At 34.8% G+C, this 12,755-nt stretch overlaps 2 protein-coding genes across 2 annotated transcripts; one reads left to right on the top strand and one right to left on the bottom strand.

Annotated features, from left to right (window-relative positions):
- Window positions 1–670: 670 nt before the first annotated feature.
- LOC114736328 (probable inorganic phosphate transporter 1-7) lies at window positions 671–2,269 on the bottom strand. The gene has a single exon (XM_028924117.1). It carries the CDS (start codon window positions 2,267–2,269, stop codon window positions 671–673), a length of 1,599 nt encoding a protein of 532 aa, XP_028779950.1.
- Window positions 2,270–7,858: 5,589 nt separating this feature from the next.
- On the top strand, window positions 7,859–12,354 carry LOC114736318 (exosome complex exonuclease RRP46 homolog). Its single transcript, XM_028924109.1, has 8 exons — window positions 7,859–8,138; window positions 8,477–8,590; window positions 8,815–8,915; window positions 9,436–9,456; window positions 10,309–10,381; window positions 10,466–10,537; window positions 11,185–11,316; window positions 12,013–12,354. The coding sequence occupies exons 1-8, from the start codon at window positions 8,033–8,035 to the stop codon at window positions 12,126–12,128; spliced, it is 735 nt and encodes a 244-aa protein (XP_028779942.1). The 5' UTR covers window positions 7,859–8,032; the 3' UTR covers window positions 12,129–12,354.
- The last annotated feature ends 401 nt before the right edge of the window (window positions 12,355–12,755 follow it).

Raw genomic sequence — 12,755 nt, 5'->3', positions numbered from 1 at the left:
TTCAATCTTATATAAAATTAAGTGCATGTAACTATGAAAATCACTAAGACTCTGGTTTTATAGTTTTGAAGAGGTGAAGCCTAGGGGTGGCAATACGGGCAATCCGCGACTTGTGATGGGTTGGACTCATATGAGTTAGGTTAGAAAGTATTGTTTGAAAGTAGGTTGGTTGAAACCCACCAAGGTAGGTTCGTCAGTTGGCTTGCCAACTCATCAACAATAATTTACCTTTGTTTTTTAAATTTTTGTATCTTTTAATATTTTTTCTTATACAATATCCCAAAAAAAAAATTTATTTTTCTTAAAATATTTGATTGAAAGTATCAAATAAACCATATAGGTATTTTCAAAAAATTTTTAAATAGAATATTATATATAATATTTTTTAAAAATTTTAAAAATACAAAAACAAATATTGGTCAGCTCACGGGTTGATGGGTTGAACCAAGATGGGTGCATCTTGGTTGTGCAGGTTAACAAGATTTGTTTACTAACATGTTGAACGCCTATTAACAGGTCCAGTGAAGCCAAAACAAACAGGTTAAATGCAATCTTATAAAACTAGTCCTATGTTAAAACTTACAAGCTTTGTCCCAACTAAAAATATGCCTATTTTATGTAGAAATTAAGCAGCAAATTAAAGCCGAAAGGATGAGTATCCCACGCAAGATTAAGCCATATTTTCAATCCTGTAGTCTCTAGGAACATCACCAGCCTCTTCTTCATCTTCCTCACCTCCTTCACCGGAAATCTCCTCCAGTGATTTTCCCTTGGTCTCCGGCACCAGAAAGGTAAACATCAACCCTAACAAGTTAATCACTGCCAGAATTATCAGAGCATTCCTCACTCCAATGGTGTTTGAAGCATACAAAAAACCAAACGATCCCACTATTGCTCCGGCTTTGCCCGCCGCTGCTGAGATTCCATGACATGTAGACCTCAGCCTCGCCGGAAATATCTCCGCCGGCACGATGAATGTCGTAGAGTTGGGCCCGAAGTTACAGAAGAAGAACGTCAGCGAGTAAATTACCACGAACCATATCTGGTTTCCCGGCATGGTCCAGTGTTGGTAAGGAATGGCCAGTGCAAACATAAACACCGTCATGAAGGAGAAGCCGATGATCTGAATCGAGAACCTTCCGATCCGATCAATAAGAGCCACTGTGACCCAGTATCCCGGCACAGTGCTGCAAATGGCTATAAGCGTCTGAGCTCTGGCGATCCTGAAGACCTCTTCAATGGCGCTCATCGTCTTCGCATCAGCAATCCAACCAATCGCACTGAATATATCTTTCTGAAACAGATTCTGACTGTAAAACGCAATGTCCAGAAAAAACCACGTCGTCGTGGTTCCAAGCAAGTGAAGCCCATGACGACGAAGAAACTGCTTCGAGAATAACCCAAACTGATTATCGCCGTTATTCTTACCACTCAAATTATTCTCAGTAACTTTCCGATCACTTTCTGCTTCTTCAATCTCAACCTGAAGAACTTTGGACATATCAGAAGCTGCTTGCTGCGTGTTCTTAGCGACCAAGGCGGTGTATCTAGCAGTTTCAGGCATCTTCATACGCCAATAGTAAGTTAAAATCGCTGGGACAGCACCGAACATGAGAATCAATCTCCAGACATAATCGGATTCTGGAACTGTGGATAAAACTGGATTCGTCTGATACGGTGGTTCTGGAAAGTAAGCTTTGAAAATTGCAGAGACGATGATCGCGACAGTGCCGCCGGCAAGAATCCCAAACCCTTGCATCCCGAAAACGGCGGCGATGAAAGCCCCACGAGTCTTCTTATTTGAATACTCCGACATGATGGTGGCGGAGAGAGGATAGTCGCCGCCGATGCCGAAGCCGAGCCAGAATCGGAAGAAGCAAAGAGTGGCCATAACAGCTTTAGGGTTCGATCCTAGAGAGAGACCAGATCCTATAGAACAAACAACCATGAGCATTAAGGTTATGCCATAGACTCGTTTTCTTCCCAGCCTGTCTCCAAGCCACCCGAAGAAGAGTTGGCCGATTAGGGTTCCACAGAAGGCGACGCCGGTTATGGCGGCGGAGACATTGGACGGAAGCGAACCGGGTTCAGGAGAGCCTTCTTTGTAGTAATATATCCGGCCAAGTAACTTTGTGACCATGGAAATGCAGAACAGATCGTAGGAATCGGTGAAGAAACCCATTCCGGCGATCACAATCGTCGTAAAGTGATACCATTGTGTTTTCGCAGCATCAAGAGCTTGAAGAACCCTCAATTGATCTTTAGCCATTTTTAGGGTTTAATCTGAAACATTAAACAGAAAATCGACAGAAGATATGAATACACAAGTTAAAGCACAAGACCAAGAATCTAATAGTACACACTCACAGATAGAACTGTGAAGCTCAGAGAGATCAGTACTTGGATCGGCGTTACCGAATAATATATATGGATAGGGTAAGTAGGCGATATATTCGTATTTAATTTGGACTTGGAGAAGATCAATTAAAAGATGAGATATAATAGTAATATAACAGAAATAACGGTTTAAAATCTTTGGTATTTATCTTAAATTTTCTATATTCTTTTTTTTCTCTTTTACTTTGATTATCTTTGATACTATTATCAACGATTCTCTTATCCCTATCTTGAGGAGAATGTTTTGTTTTGTTTTTATAGATTCTATATCAATATATTTTTTAATTTAGATTTTGTTTTAGAAAAATTGAAAAAGATTTTAATCTGCAATTGTAGTTCAAGTTTTACCTAAATCTATTTTTTTTTTTGTCAACCTAATTTTTCCTAAATCATAAATCTTCAAATATTTTTTGGCAAAAAAAATTTCAAAATAATCTTTTAAATTAAATTATGAATATTAATTGAAAACAAATATACATCATTCACTTATTTAATTAAAATTGTTGGTTGATGGTTTCCCAAAAAAAAAAAAAAGAAACTCTTCCGGTCCTTAATATAGAACCTAATTGTTGAGTTAATCTTGATCCTAAATATAAGACCTATTTATCATATTTATCAATTATTTCTAAATTACTCCTATGGATACTTCCTCAACCATAATGAAGTAGAAGAGGGAGAGAGGATATTAAGAAAAATAATTATGGTGTTTTAAAAAAAACATGGCATATTTCTTATAATTAACTAACTTATCCAATTTCTTTAATTTAATCAAATTAGTTAAATATGTCTTATATTAAGGACTGGAAGAGTAGATGGATGGTCCTGAAAAAACTTGTAGATGATCGTTATGTATTATTGTATTTTTCGCAAAATTATAACCCCCCATTTTTTGTAGCAAAAAAAAAAATTACAACCCCCAAAAAAAAAACACTTTAATCCTCTTCCCCCATTTTTAAAAGTTTAAAAATAACATTCTCAATTTTCGTAGTTTGACATTTACCTCCTTACTATTAAAGTAGTCATTAAATTTAACAGAATGAATGCCATGTCAAATTATTTGAAATTACTTGGCAAATGACATGTAATTTTTATGATTTTATTAATTTATCCCAACTCAAAAATCATAATTATATTATATGGTATTTTTATGATTTGACAATAATAATCCCTAATTCATAGTCTCTCCTGATCGTCTTCCTTTTTCACCCTCTCTTAGTTCTTCTTGTTTGCCACGTCGTCTAATAATCTGCTCCAATCTCCATTCCAAAAATCATCTACATCACATCCTTCTTTCACGGGAGAATTTCGATAAACCCAGTAACAAATTAATATCAATCAACACCACAGTTATAAGAAACATAAGCACTTGTATTTCAAAAAAATCATTTTGGTCCAAGAGAATGAACCGAAATTTTGAAATTTTTTGGGAGTTGAACGATATTAATTTGCTACTGTGGGTTTTTTTTTTTTTGTGAAATTGTCCTTTTTATATTTTTTGTGTGAAGTTGTTTCCTTCTCTGCCTATCTTTTAATTGTACTCAGTGAAAAATTTGTTTGGGGCAATGAGACAAAGATAATGGAGAAAATCATTTACACTTCGTCAGTTTTTGCACATAACCAATTTATGGAAGTATTATATTGTTGATGAGAATCAAGTGAGAAGAGTTATATTCTGAAGATGATTTTTAGAATGAAGAAGAAAAAAGCGCTGCAAGTTGGGAGGCGCTATGCAAGACGATTAGGGGAGATTGACAATTAGGGATTATTATTAAGAGTAGAATGACAAAAATACCCTTAAGTTTAATTGTGAGTTTAAGTTGGGGTAAATTAACTAAATAACAAAAATTACATATTATCTGTCAAGCAATTTTAAATAATTTGACGTCTCATCCATTCCGTTAGATGGTCATTTTAATGATTAGGGGTTAAGTGTCAGGCAATGAAAATTGATGGTATTATTTTGGTTCAAGATACTTCCAACACATGGAAGTATTTTCTCAGGCACATTTAACATTTTTAAATATCTTGTGATGCATCTAGCATCCTGAAATATTTTTGGAAAAATAACAACAAAATACCACCTGAATTTCAAAAAGACAAATAAGGCACCTGAATAAACAAAATGACATATAGGGGACTGGGTACCAATCTGGAATTCAGATTTTTGGCCAAAAGACCAAAATGCCCTGTCTGAAAGTGAGAGAAAGGAGAGAGGAAGACGTTGATGAAATACGGGAAGGAGAGAGGAGGAAGACGCTGATGAAATCGAGAAGAAGAGAGGAAGGAGAGAGGAAGACGTTAATTTTCGATGGGTTCCCACAGCTTAAAATGTTATTGCCTATCATTTCTCTAAAAAATTTTGGTTCTATCTCTGTTCTTCGTATAAAACCATTTTCAGAGAATGTGAAGCTGTGGGAAAGATGAACCTATGGGAAAGATGAAGCGAAAATCAGAAAACAATGGCAAGCAATTACGTAACGTAACTGCTGTCATATGCCTGCTGGTTTTTGGTAAATCCCACTACGTGAATGGTAAATTTCACTATACATGTAGTTAATTATGAAAGTTAATAGTTCAATGTTTATTGTGACGTACTTCAAATGCACGTTCACTGAATGATTTATTTATGCTTATAAGTTGCCTTTCCGGTGAAAACAGGTTTACAAAACCCATTGAAGAAGTAGTCACTTTCACTATAAAAGTTGTAAATCCCAGTATATGTTTTGTAAAATTCAACGTGAAATTTTATTGGTTTTTAGAAACAAGTTGCCCATCCCTTGAAAAATGATTGCAAAAGCCATTTAAGAAGTGGTCATTTTCACTATAAAAGTTGTAAATATCACTGTGTGTTTTGTAAAATTCAGCGTGAAATTTTATTGATTTTTAGAAACAAGTTGCTCATTCCTTGAAAAGAGGTTGCAAAACTCATTTAAGAAGTGGTAATTTTCATTACAAAAGTTGTAAATATCACTCTATGTTTTGTAAAATTCAGTATGGAATTTTATTGGTTTTTAGAAACAAGTTGCCCATCCCCTGAAAACTGGTTGCAAAAGCCATTTAAGAAGTGGTCATTTTCACTACAAAAGTTGTAAATATCACTCTATGTTTTGTAAAATTCAGTGTGGAATTTTATTGGTTTTTAGAAACAAGTTGCCAATCCCTTGAAAACATGTTACAAAACCCATTGAAGAAGTGATCATTTCACTACGAAAGTTGTAAATCTCACTATGTGTTTTGTCAAATTTAGTAGGAAATTTTATTAGTTTTTAGAAACAAGCTGCCCATCCCCTGAAAACAAGTTACAAAACCCATTGAATAAGTGGTCATTTTTACTACGGAAGTTGTAAATCCCACTATACGTTTTGTCAAATTTAGCGTGAAATTTTATTAGTTTTTACAAACAAGTTGTTTATCTCCTGAAAACAGGTTGCAAAACACATTAACAAAGTAGTCACTTTCACTACAAAAGTTGTAAATCACAATATGTATTTTGTAAAATTCATAATTAACTACATGTATAGTGAAATTTACAACTTTTATAGTGAAAATGACCACTTCTTAAATGGCTTTTGCAACCAGTTTTCAGGGGATGGGCAACTTGTTTCTAAAAACCAATAAAATTCCATACTGAATTTTACAAAACATAGAATGATATTTACAACTTTTGTAATGAAAATTACCACTTCTTAAATGAGTTTTGCAACCTCTTTTCAAGGAATGAGCAACTTGTTTCTAAAAATCAATAAAATTTCACGCTGAATTTTACAAAACACACAGTGATATTTACAACTTTTATAGTGAAAATGACCACTTCTTAAATGGCTTTTGCAATCATTTTTCAAGGGATGGGCAACTTTTTTCTAAAAACCAATAAAATTTCACGTTGAATTTTACAAAACATATACTGGGATTTACAACTTTTATAGTGAAAGTGACTACTTCTTCAATGGGTTTTGTAAACCTGTTTTCACCGGAAAGGCAACTTATAAGCATAAATAAATCATTCAGTGAACGTGCATTTGAAGTACGTCACAATAAACATTGAACTATTAACTTTCATAATTAACTACATGTATAGTGAAATTTACCATTCACGTAGTGGGATTTACCAAAAACCAGCAGGCATATGACAGCAGTTACGTTACGTAATTGCTTGCCATTGTTTTCTGATTTTCGCTTCATCTTTCCCATAGGTTCATCTTTCCCACAGCTTCACATTCTCTGAAAATGGTTTTATACGAAGAACAGAGATAGAACCAAAATTTTTTAGAGAAATGATAGGCAATAACATTTTAAGCTGTGGGAACCCATCGAAAATTAACGTCTTCCTCTCTCCTTCCTCTCTTCTTCCCGATTTCATCAGCGTCTTCCTCCTCTCTCCTCCCGTGTTTCATCAGCGTCTTCCTCTCTCCTTCCTCTCTCCTTTTCTCTCACTTTCAGACAAGGCATTTTGGTCTTTTGGCCAAAAATCTGAATTCCAGATTGGTACCCAGTCCCCTATATGTCATTTTGCTTATTCAGGTGCCTTATTTGCCTTTTTGAAATTCAGATGGTATTTTGTTGTCATTTTCCCAATATTTTTTTAGTTACATCCAACACCGTAAATATGTTTTGGTGCATCCATCATTTTAAAGTACTTTCTTTTTTTGTACATCCAACACCTAAAAATATTTTTTGGTGCATCTAATATTAAGACAAAAAAAAAGTTCAGAGTACTGGATGCACCTAGAATATACTTTGGGGTACTAGATGTATCTAGAATATATTTTGGGCTGATGGATGCGCATTAACTCTATTATTTTTAACTTTTAAAGATGATAGATATTAGGTGGATGGATGCAGCATGGCTATTTTTCTGGTTGCTACAGTAGTAAATTATAACATGATGGTAGTTTCTAATATAAATTCTACCAGTATTATCTGAACTACAAACTACTAATACATAGGAATATCTTTTTTTCTCCCCTGTAAACATAATGTGGGAAGATTTTTCTGGCAAGAAAAAAAATGTGGGAAGACTTTCCACACAACATACCATTCTTATTTTTGGTTTATCATTTTAAATTTTAGTTTTCAAATAAATTATTTTTTAGTTATTTTTTATTTAGTGTTTTATTCTGTGGAGAGAAAAAAGTAATTAAATATACATTGTTTAGATAATAAAATTTTTAAGGGACTAACTGTTGGGGGAAAAAAGAAAAGAAGGACTAAATTAATATATTTAAATAATTTTATAATTACTTTTTTTAATTTCTTTCCTCTATTTTTTGTTATTTAGAAAACTCTTTTTTCTTCTCAGCTCAAAGGGCAAAAAAAACTCATTTTTTTCCCGGCCAAAAAAAACTTCTTTTTTCTTGCGTGTTTTTTGGTAAAAAAATTTGAATTGAATTTACGGGTTTCCTAACTTTTCCTAAAACCCATAAATCCTGCTTCGCTCGCTGTGCTACTCCTGCAAGTAGAAGATTGCCGCCGCGCCAGTGCTGTTCGTGGAGGACTCCGTTGCGACGCTTTCCGGCATCTCCGTCTCAGGCGGCTCTCTCAAGTCTTAAGGTTCTCCTTTATTTTTCCCCTCCTTATCTCACACCTGAAATTTCGGTGCCACGCGCCGTGTGACTTTGAGGCATCTTCGTCTTCCATGGAAGTTGATAGACCTGATGGCCGTTCGCCTAGTCAATTGAGGCCCCTTGCTTGCTCTCGGGGCATCCTTAATCGTGCCCATGGCTCTGCAAGCTGGACTCAAGGTTATTCCCTTATACTTATCCCTCCCCTTCCGTTTTCATTTATTTCCGGTGACATTTACCTTTTGCTATATCACTCTTTCAGTTCAGTGTTTTCATTGATGTAAGTCAAAGTTACATTTCATGCTGGGGTTGTCCTCAAAGTGCCTTTTATTTTTATTTATATTTTTTATGGTATTGGTCGTTTAGGCGTCGGTTAGTATAGATGGGGTAAATGAATCGATTTTGGATGAGAAATGACTGTTGTGTTTGAGTAAGGCATTGTAAAAAAACATTGCTTCTGCCTCCACGGCACTATAGTTTTTGAGATATCTTATCTTGGATTTGATTTCATCTCTTAGGGGAGACCAAGATTCTTGCTGCAGTTTATGGACCCAAAGCTGGGACTAGGAAGACTGAAAATCCCGAAAAGGCTTGCATTGAAGTTATATGGAAGCCTAAGACAGGACAGATTGGTGAGAATTGCTATTTTGTTTTTCAAAAAAAAAAAAAGTTCGTTTAACAACTGTATTGTTATTAACGTGGCCAAGCCTATTTTTCTTCTGCAACTTCGAAGTACAATTTATTATAAATCATTTTTGGTAAAGAATTATATTGACAATATATTCCATGTGGAGGCAAATGAGTCATCACATCTCTTCTGATTTTTTGTGAATGGATGAATATGTTCATGGCTTAGGAAAATTGGAGAGGGAGTCTGAGATGATATTAAAGAAATCTCTTGAAAGCATTTGCATTCGAAGCATGTATCCAAATACCACAACTTCAGTTATAATTCAGGTCAGTTTTGCTTTAACCCTGGGAGTAGGATCCCTTTGTTTTGTCTCTCTTACATACTTCTGAATATATTTATGGAAAAAGCTACAAGCATCTACCTGGATTTCAAACACTTGGTTTTCCAATAAATTTGAGAGGGCCCAACCTTTTTTATTAATTGTTTTGGTCTCTTAGCATTGCCTAAATATATTTTGATCCTTTACAATTACTTAATATATGCACCTAAGTTAAAATGAATAATGCAATTTGTTCTTACATTACAGTAGGAAAACAAGGGAGCTCTGATGAAAATTTTAGCATGTGAGTGGTGACAGAAGATAATTTAGTAGTTTGTATTGAGCTTATTAATCTCTGTGAAACAAATTTGGCTCTTTTGACTTCTTCATTAGTCTATTCCAGTTTCCTCCTCCTTTTTATGTAACAACTGTTAAGTTTTATGTGTATGTTATTCTGAAGTTATCCATAAATAATGTATCATCTGAAGTGTCATGGCATGATTGTATATCATTTGTTGCTACTGCAGGTCGTCCATGATGATGGTGCTGTATCCTACTGCGATATATAATTACATTATGATGCAGCTGGTGACTATTTCAGTTAAATTGTTACGTCACACACTTTGATAGATTTTTTTTTATTATTATTATTTTTTAACTAGTGCTATATTTCACTTTTACAAGTTGCGATTAAAATTTTAGTGGCCTGTACTAATTCATGTTTGAACTGCTTCTCTTCAACTCATTATCAGATATTGTAAAGATTTTATGATTTTTCCAACCCTCGTTTTAATTCCCTGTCAAATTTTCTAGCTGTTAATATCATCATTACTGTTTTTGCTGTTTTCTCCTGATTTGTACTGAGGCAAATCTTAATTTCTATTTTGAAATTATTGTCAACATGCCAGAGTTCATCTTTGGATCCCTTGCAGCATGCACGACAATGTTGAGTTCTCTTATTGAAGATCCTTTTTGCTTAGCAGATATATGCATGGTTGCAATTTGTTCTCCTTAGCCAAACTCATTCTTATTCATATCGTGGCTTATTTTCATCTAGCCATTTTCTTTTTAATTCTTGAGAAGAAGTTTTTGGGTATATAAATAGATGGATAGCAATAGAAGGATTCATCTATTCTGCCTTGTCTTCTAGCTTATGATCATTTCTACGACTTCTGTGCTTGAGGTTCAATGCTTACAATTCGCTTCAGTTTGGTGATTAGTGACTTTCTTGGGGGGTCAACCCTACCTTATTTGACTATGAATTGAAGCGACAAAATTTGACAACCATCAGATATCCATTTACACAATTTGATCCAACTGATATCCAAAGGAGAAGAATGTTTAATGTATTTGTTTCTGATCTACAACTTTTTGTTGCTTTTTCTTGACTTAATAAGTAGCTTCTTCCGTGTGCAATAAATGCTGCATGTGCTGCCCTTGTAGATGCTGGAATCCCACTGAAGCATCTTGCTGGTAACCAAAACTTATGGCATACCGTTGTAATTTCATCTGTTGAAGCATAGTGAATTTCTCATTTTCCCATGCTTGTCTCTACAGTTGCTATATGTTGTTCTGTGGCTGATGGTGGCTATGTTCTACTGGACCCTAACAAACTTGAAGAGGAGGTTAGTAGCATTTTTTCCGACTAAAACATTGTTCACTCAGTAGCGCATTATGTTTAGTTAGAGCTAAGTTACCTGAATCTGGTCTTCATTTACATAAAGTTTGTGACTGTTTCTTGGCTCTTTTTTATTCAATCAAAGTATCTGCTCTAAGTACTGGTGTTGGTGGGAAAAAATCCCAAAGGTGTTCTTTGAATCTGACCAAATACATTCTCAAAGAAAAACCAATTATGCAAATAGATGTCACCACTACCTTACTTGCCGTACAGATGGCCCTCACTCGTGCCTATATTTTTTTTCAATTGATTGAGATACGTTGATACTAAAATTCGTTCAGGAATCACTTTGAAAGTCATGTTCACTGCAAGTTGTTAGGATATGTGTTATCAAAATTTAGAGTGAGGGAATCATGTTTATTTTTTAGGATAAGAATCAAAATGTAGTTTACTGAAAACCTCAAGCACAGTCAATGTAATCTTTTCTAGTTTCGCTTCTTATAATTTTTTACTATACAACAGTCATTACTGGGTAGCTAATTATGTGGTCTGAGTTGTTTCTACTTTTATTTTCAGTCTCCGGAATTTTAAAACAGGGGTTCCTTGGTCGATGCCTCTTGTACATAAATCTAATTTGATATTTAATGTTTAATGGCAGAAATGAAAGCGTTTGCCTATTTAGTCTTCCCAAATACATGTGTTTCAGTTCTACCGGGAGGATCGTTACAGGTGGATAAGGAACCTATGGAACATGGAATCATTACATCTGTAACCCATGGTGCTATGTCAGGTATCTGTCTTGCTTCTTTTTTGAATCCCATGGAGGATTAAGTGATCGTGGCCTCTTCATTTGGCTCACACTCTTGCTTTGCTGTGGCTTTTATCTGGTTCGATATGGAGATAGTTTTAAATCAACTTCTCGATTAGAGCTTCTCTGTGCATGTTCGGATATGTTAGAGCCATATCACATCTATTATGGTCCTATGGGGATCTAGCCCATTGCTTCTTTCTTGGATTTTCAGCAGTCAGCACCTCTTGCTTAGTTTTTATTTTGTTCTTAATTTTTCTATGTTCTTGTTCTGTGTTTTCTGTTCTATTCTTTAGTCATTCAGCCTCTAATGTACATGGGTTGAGCTTCAACGTGTGTCATCATTTTGCCATTTAATGAAATTTGATCTTTTTATCAAAAAATACATCTCTGACCAGTGCTTATACTTCCAACGATGCATTTGACAATCTTATCGTGTTCCTAAGATCCAGGACATGATCATTGTTCTTTAAGTACTTTCGCTGGAATCCAAATTAGGAGTTCAGATTCCATCTCCCCCCCCCCCCCAAAAAAAAAAAGTGTTTCTTTTTCACCTAGTAAATGACTCTTAGAAGACTATAACATATGATCCCACGATTTTATTTTTCTATTTCATTTTGTTGTTTTAATCTTTTTAATGCTTGACCTGATTGAAATTTTTGGCTGAATTCTTTCAAGTGGATGATTATCTCCATTGCCTAGAAAGAGGGCGTGCTGCCAGTGCGAAGATGTCTGAATTCTTGAGGAAGAGCTTACAGCCACAATTATCTGGAGATTCATCTAAAGCCGGTTGATACCAAACAGGTTGTGCTTTGATATGTTTGACCCATGCTTGTTTTTGCTAACTGGGAGTTACTGAGCTTCATACTTGTGAGCCATGTACGTTAGGCTTTGCAGTAGCAGACAAAACATCTTCCTTGAAAGTGTTAGTGTAATGATATAGTCCTCATTGGTTAGGTATTTAATGGAATCTGATTTTTTTTTTTTGGAGGTTCTAACATGTGTAACTGTGACCAAATAATATAAGATTTTTATTGTTTGGGAAAGTGTAAGTGACTTTTCTTGACACCCATGAATGCACGGGTGGAAAGATTCAAGTTTTATAAAAGTTTTGATTAATTAGTTCACAAATGATGAATTTCAGTCCAATGCAACTTTTAGGAAGATGACAACTTTGCTAATAAAATACAAAATAAGAAAAACGTTTTTTAATAATAAAAGGGAAAATTAATCAGAAAGTCTTTATAGTTTTATCAAGTTTGGAATCAGGTCCCTATTATTTTTTGCCTTTTTATTCAGTCCTTATTATTATTTTTATTATTAGGTTAGTCCTTCCGTACAAAAAAAAAAATTGAAGATGCCGTTAAAGTTGACCAAGATATTCGCTGAAGCCCATCGTCTGTGTACTCTCTCTGCACCTT

The sequence above is a fragment of the Neltuma alba genome, unplaced genomic scaffold (genome assembly GCF_004799145.2).
Source record: "Neltuma alba isolate B1F8T4 unplaced genomic scaffold, ASM479914v2 tig00013328_pilon, whole genome shotgun sequence".
Classification (NCBI taxonomy): domain Eukaryota; kingdom Viridiplantae; phylum Streptophyta; class Magnoliopsida; order Fabales; family Fabaceae; genus Neltuma; species Neltuma alba.
The sequence above is the reverse complement of the archived record's forward strand: the minus strand, read 5'-3'. Positions and strand labels throughout refer to the sequence as shown.

Coding starts and splice junctions, on each gene's coding strand:
- LOC114736328 (XM_028924117.1), bottom strand. CDS start 2,269: ATGGCTAAAGATCAATTGAGGGTTCTTCAAGCTCTTGATGCTGCGAAA.
- LOC114736318 (XM_028924109.1), top strand. CDS start 8,033: ATGGAAGTTGATAGACCTGATGGCCGTTCGCCTAGTCAATTGAGGCCC. Junction 8,916..9,435: donor CAACTTCAGTTATAATTCAG/GTCAGTTTTGCT, acceptor TTGCTACTGCAG/GTCGTCCATGATGATGGTGC. Junction 10,538..11,184: donor CAAACTTGAAGAGGAGGTTA/GTAGCATTTTTT, acceptor GTTTAATGGCAG/AAATGAAAGCGTTTGCCTAT.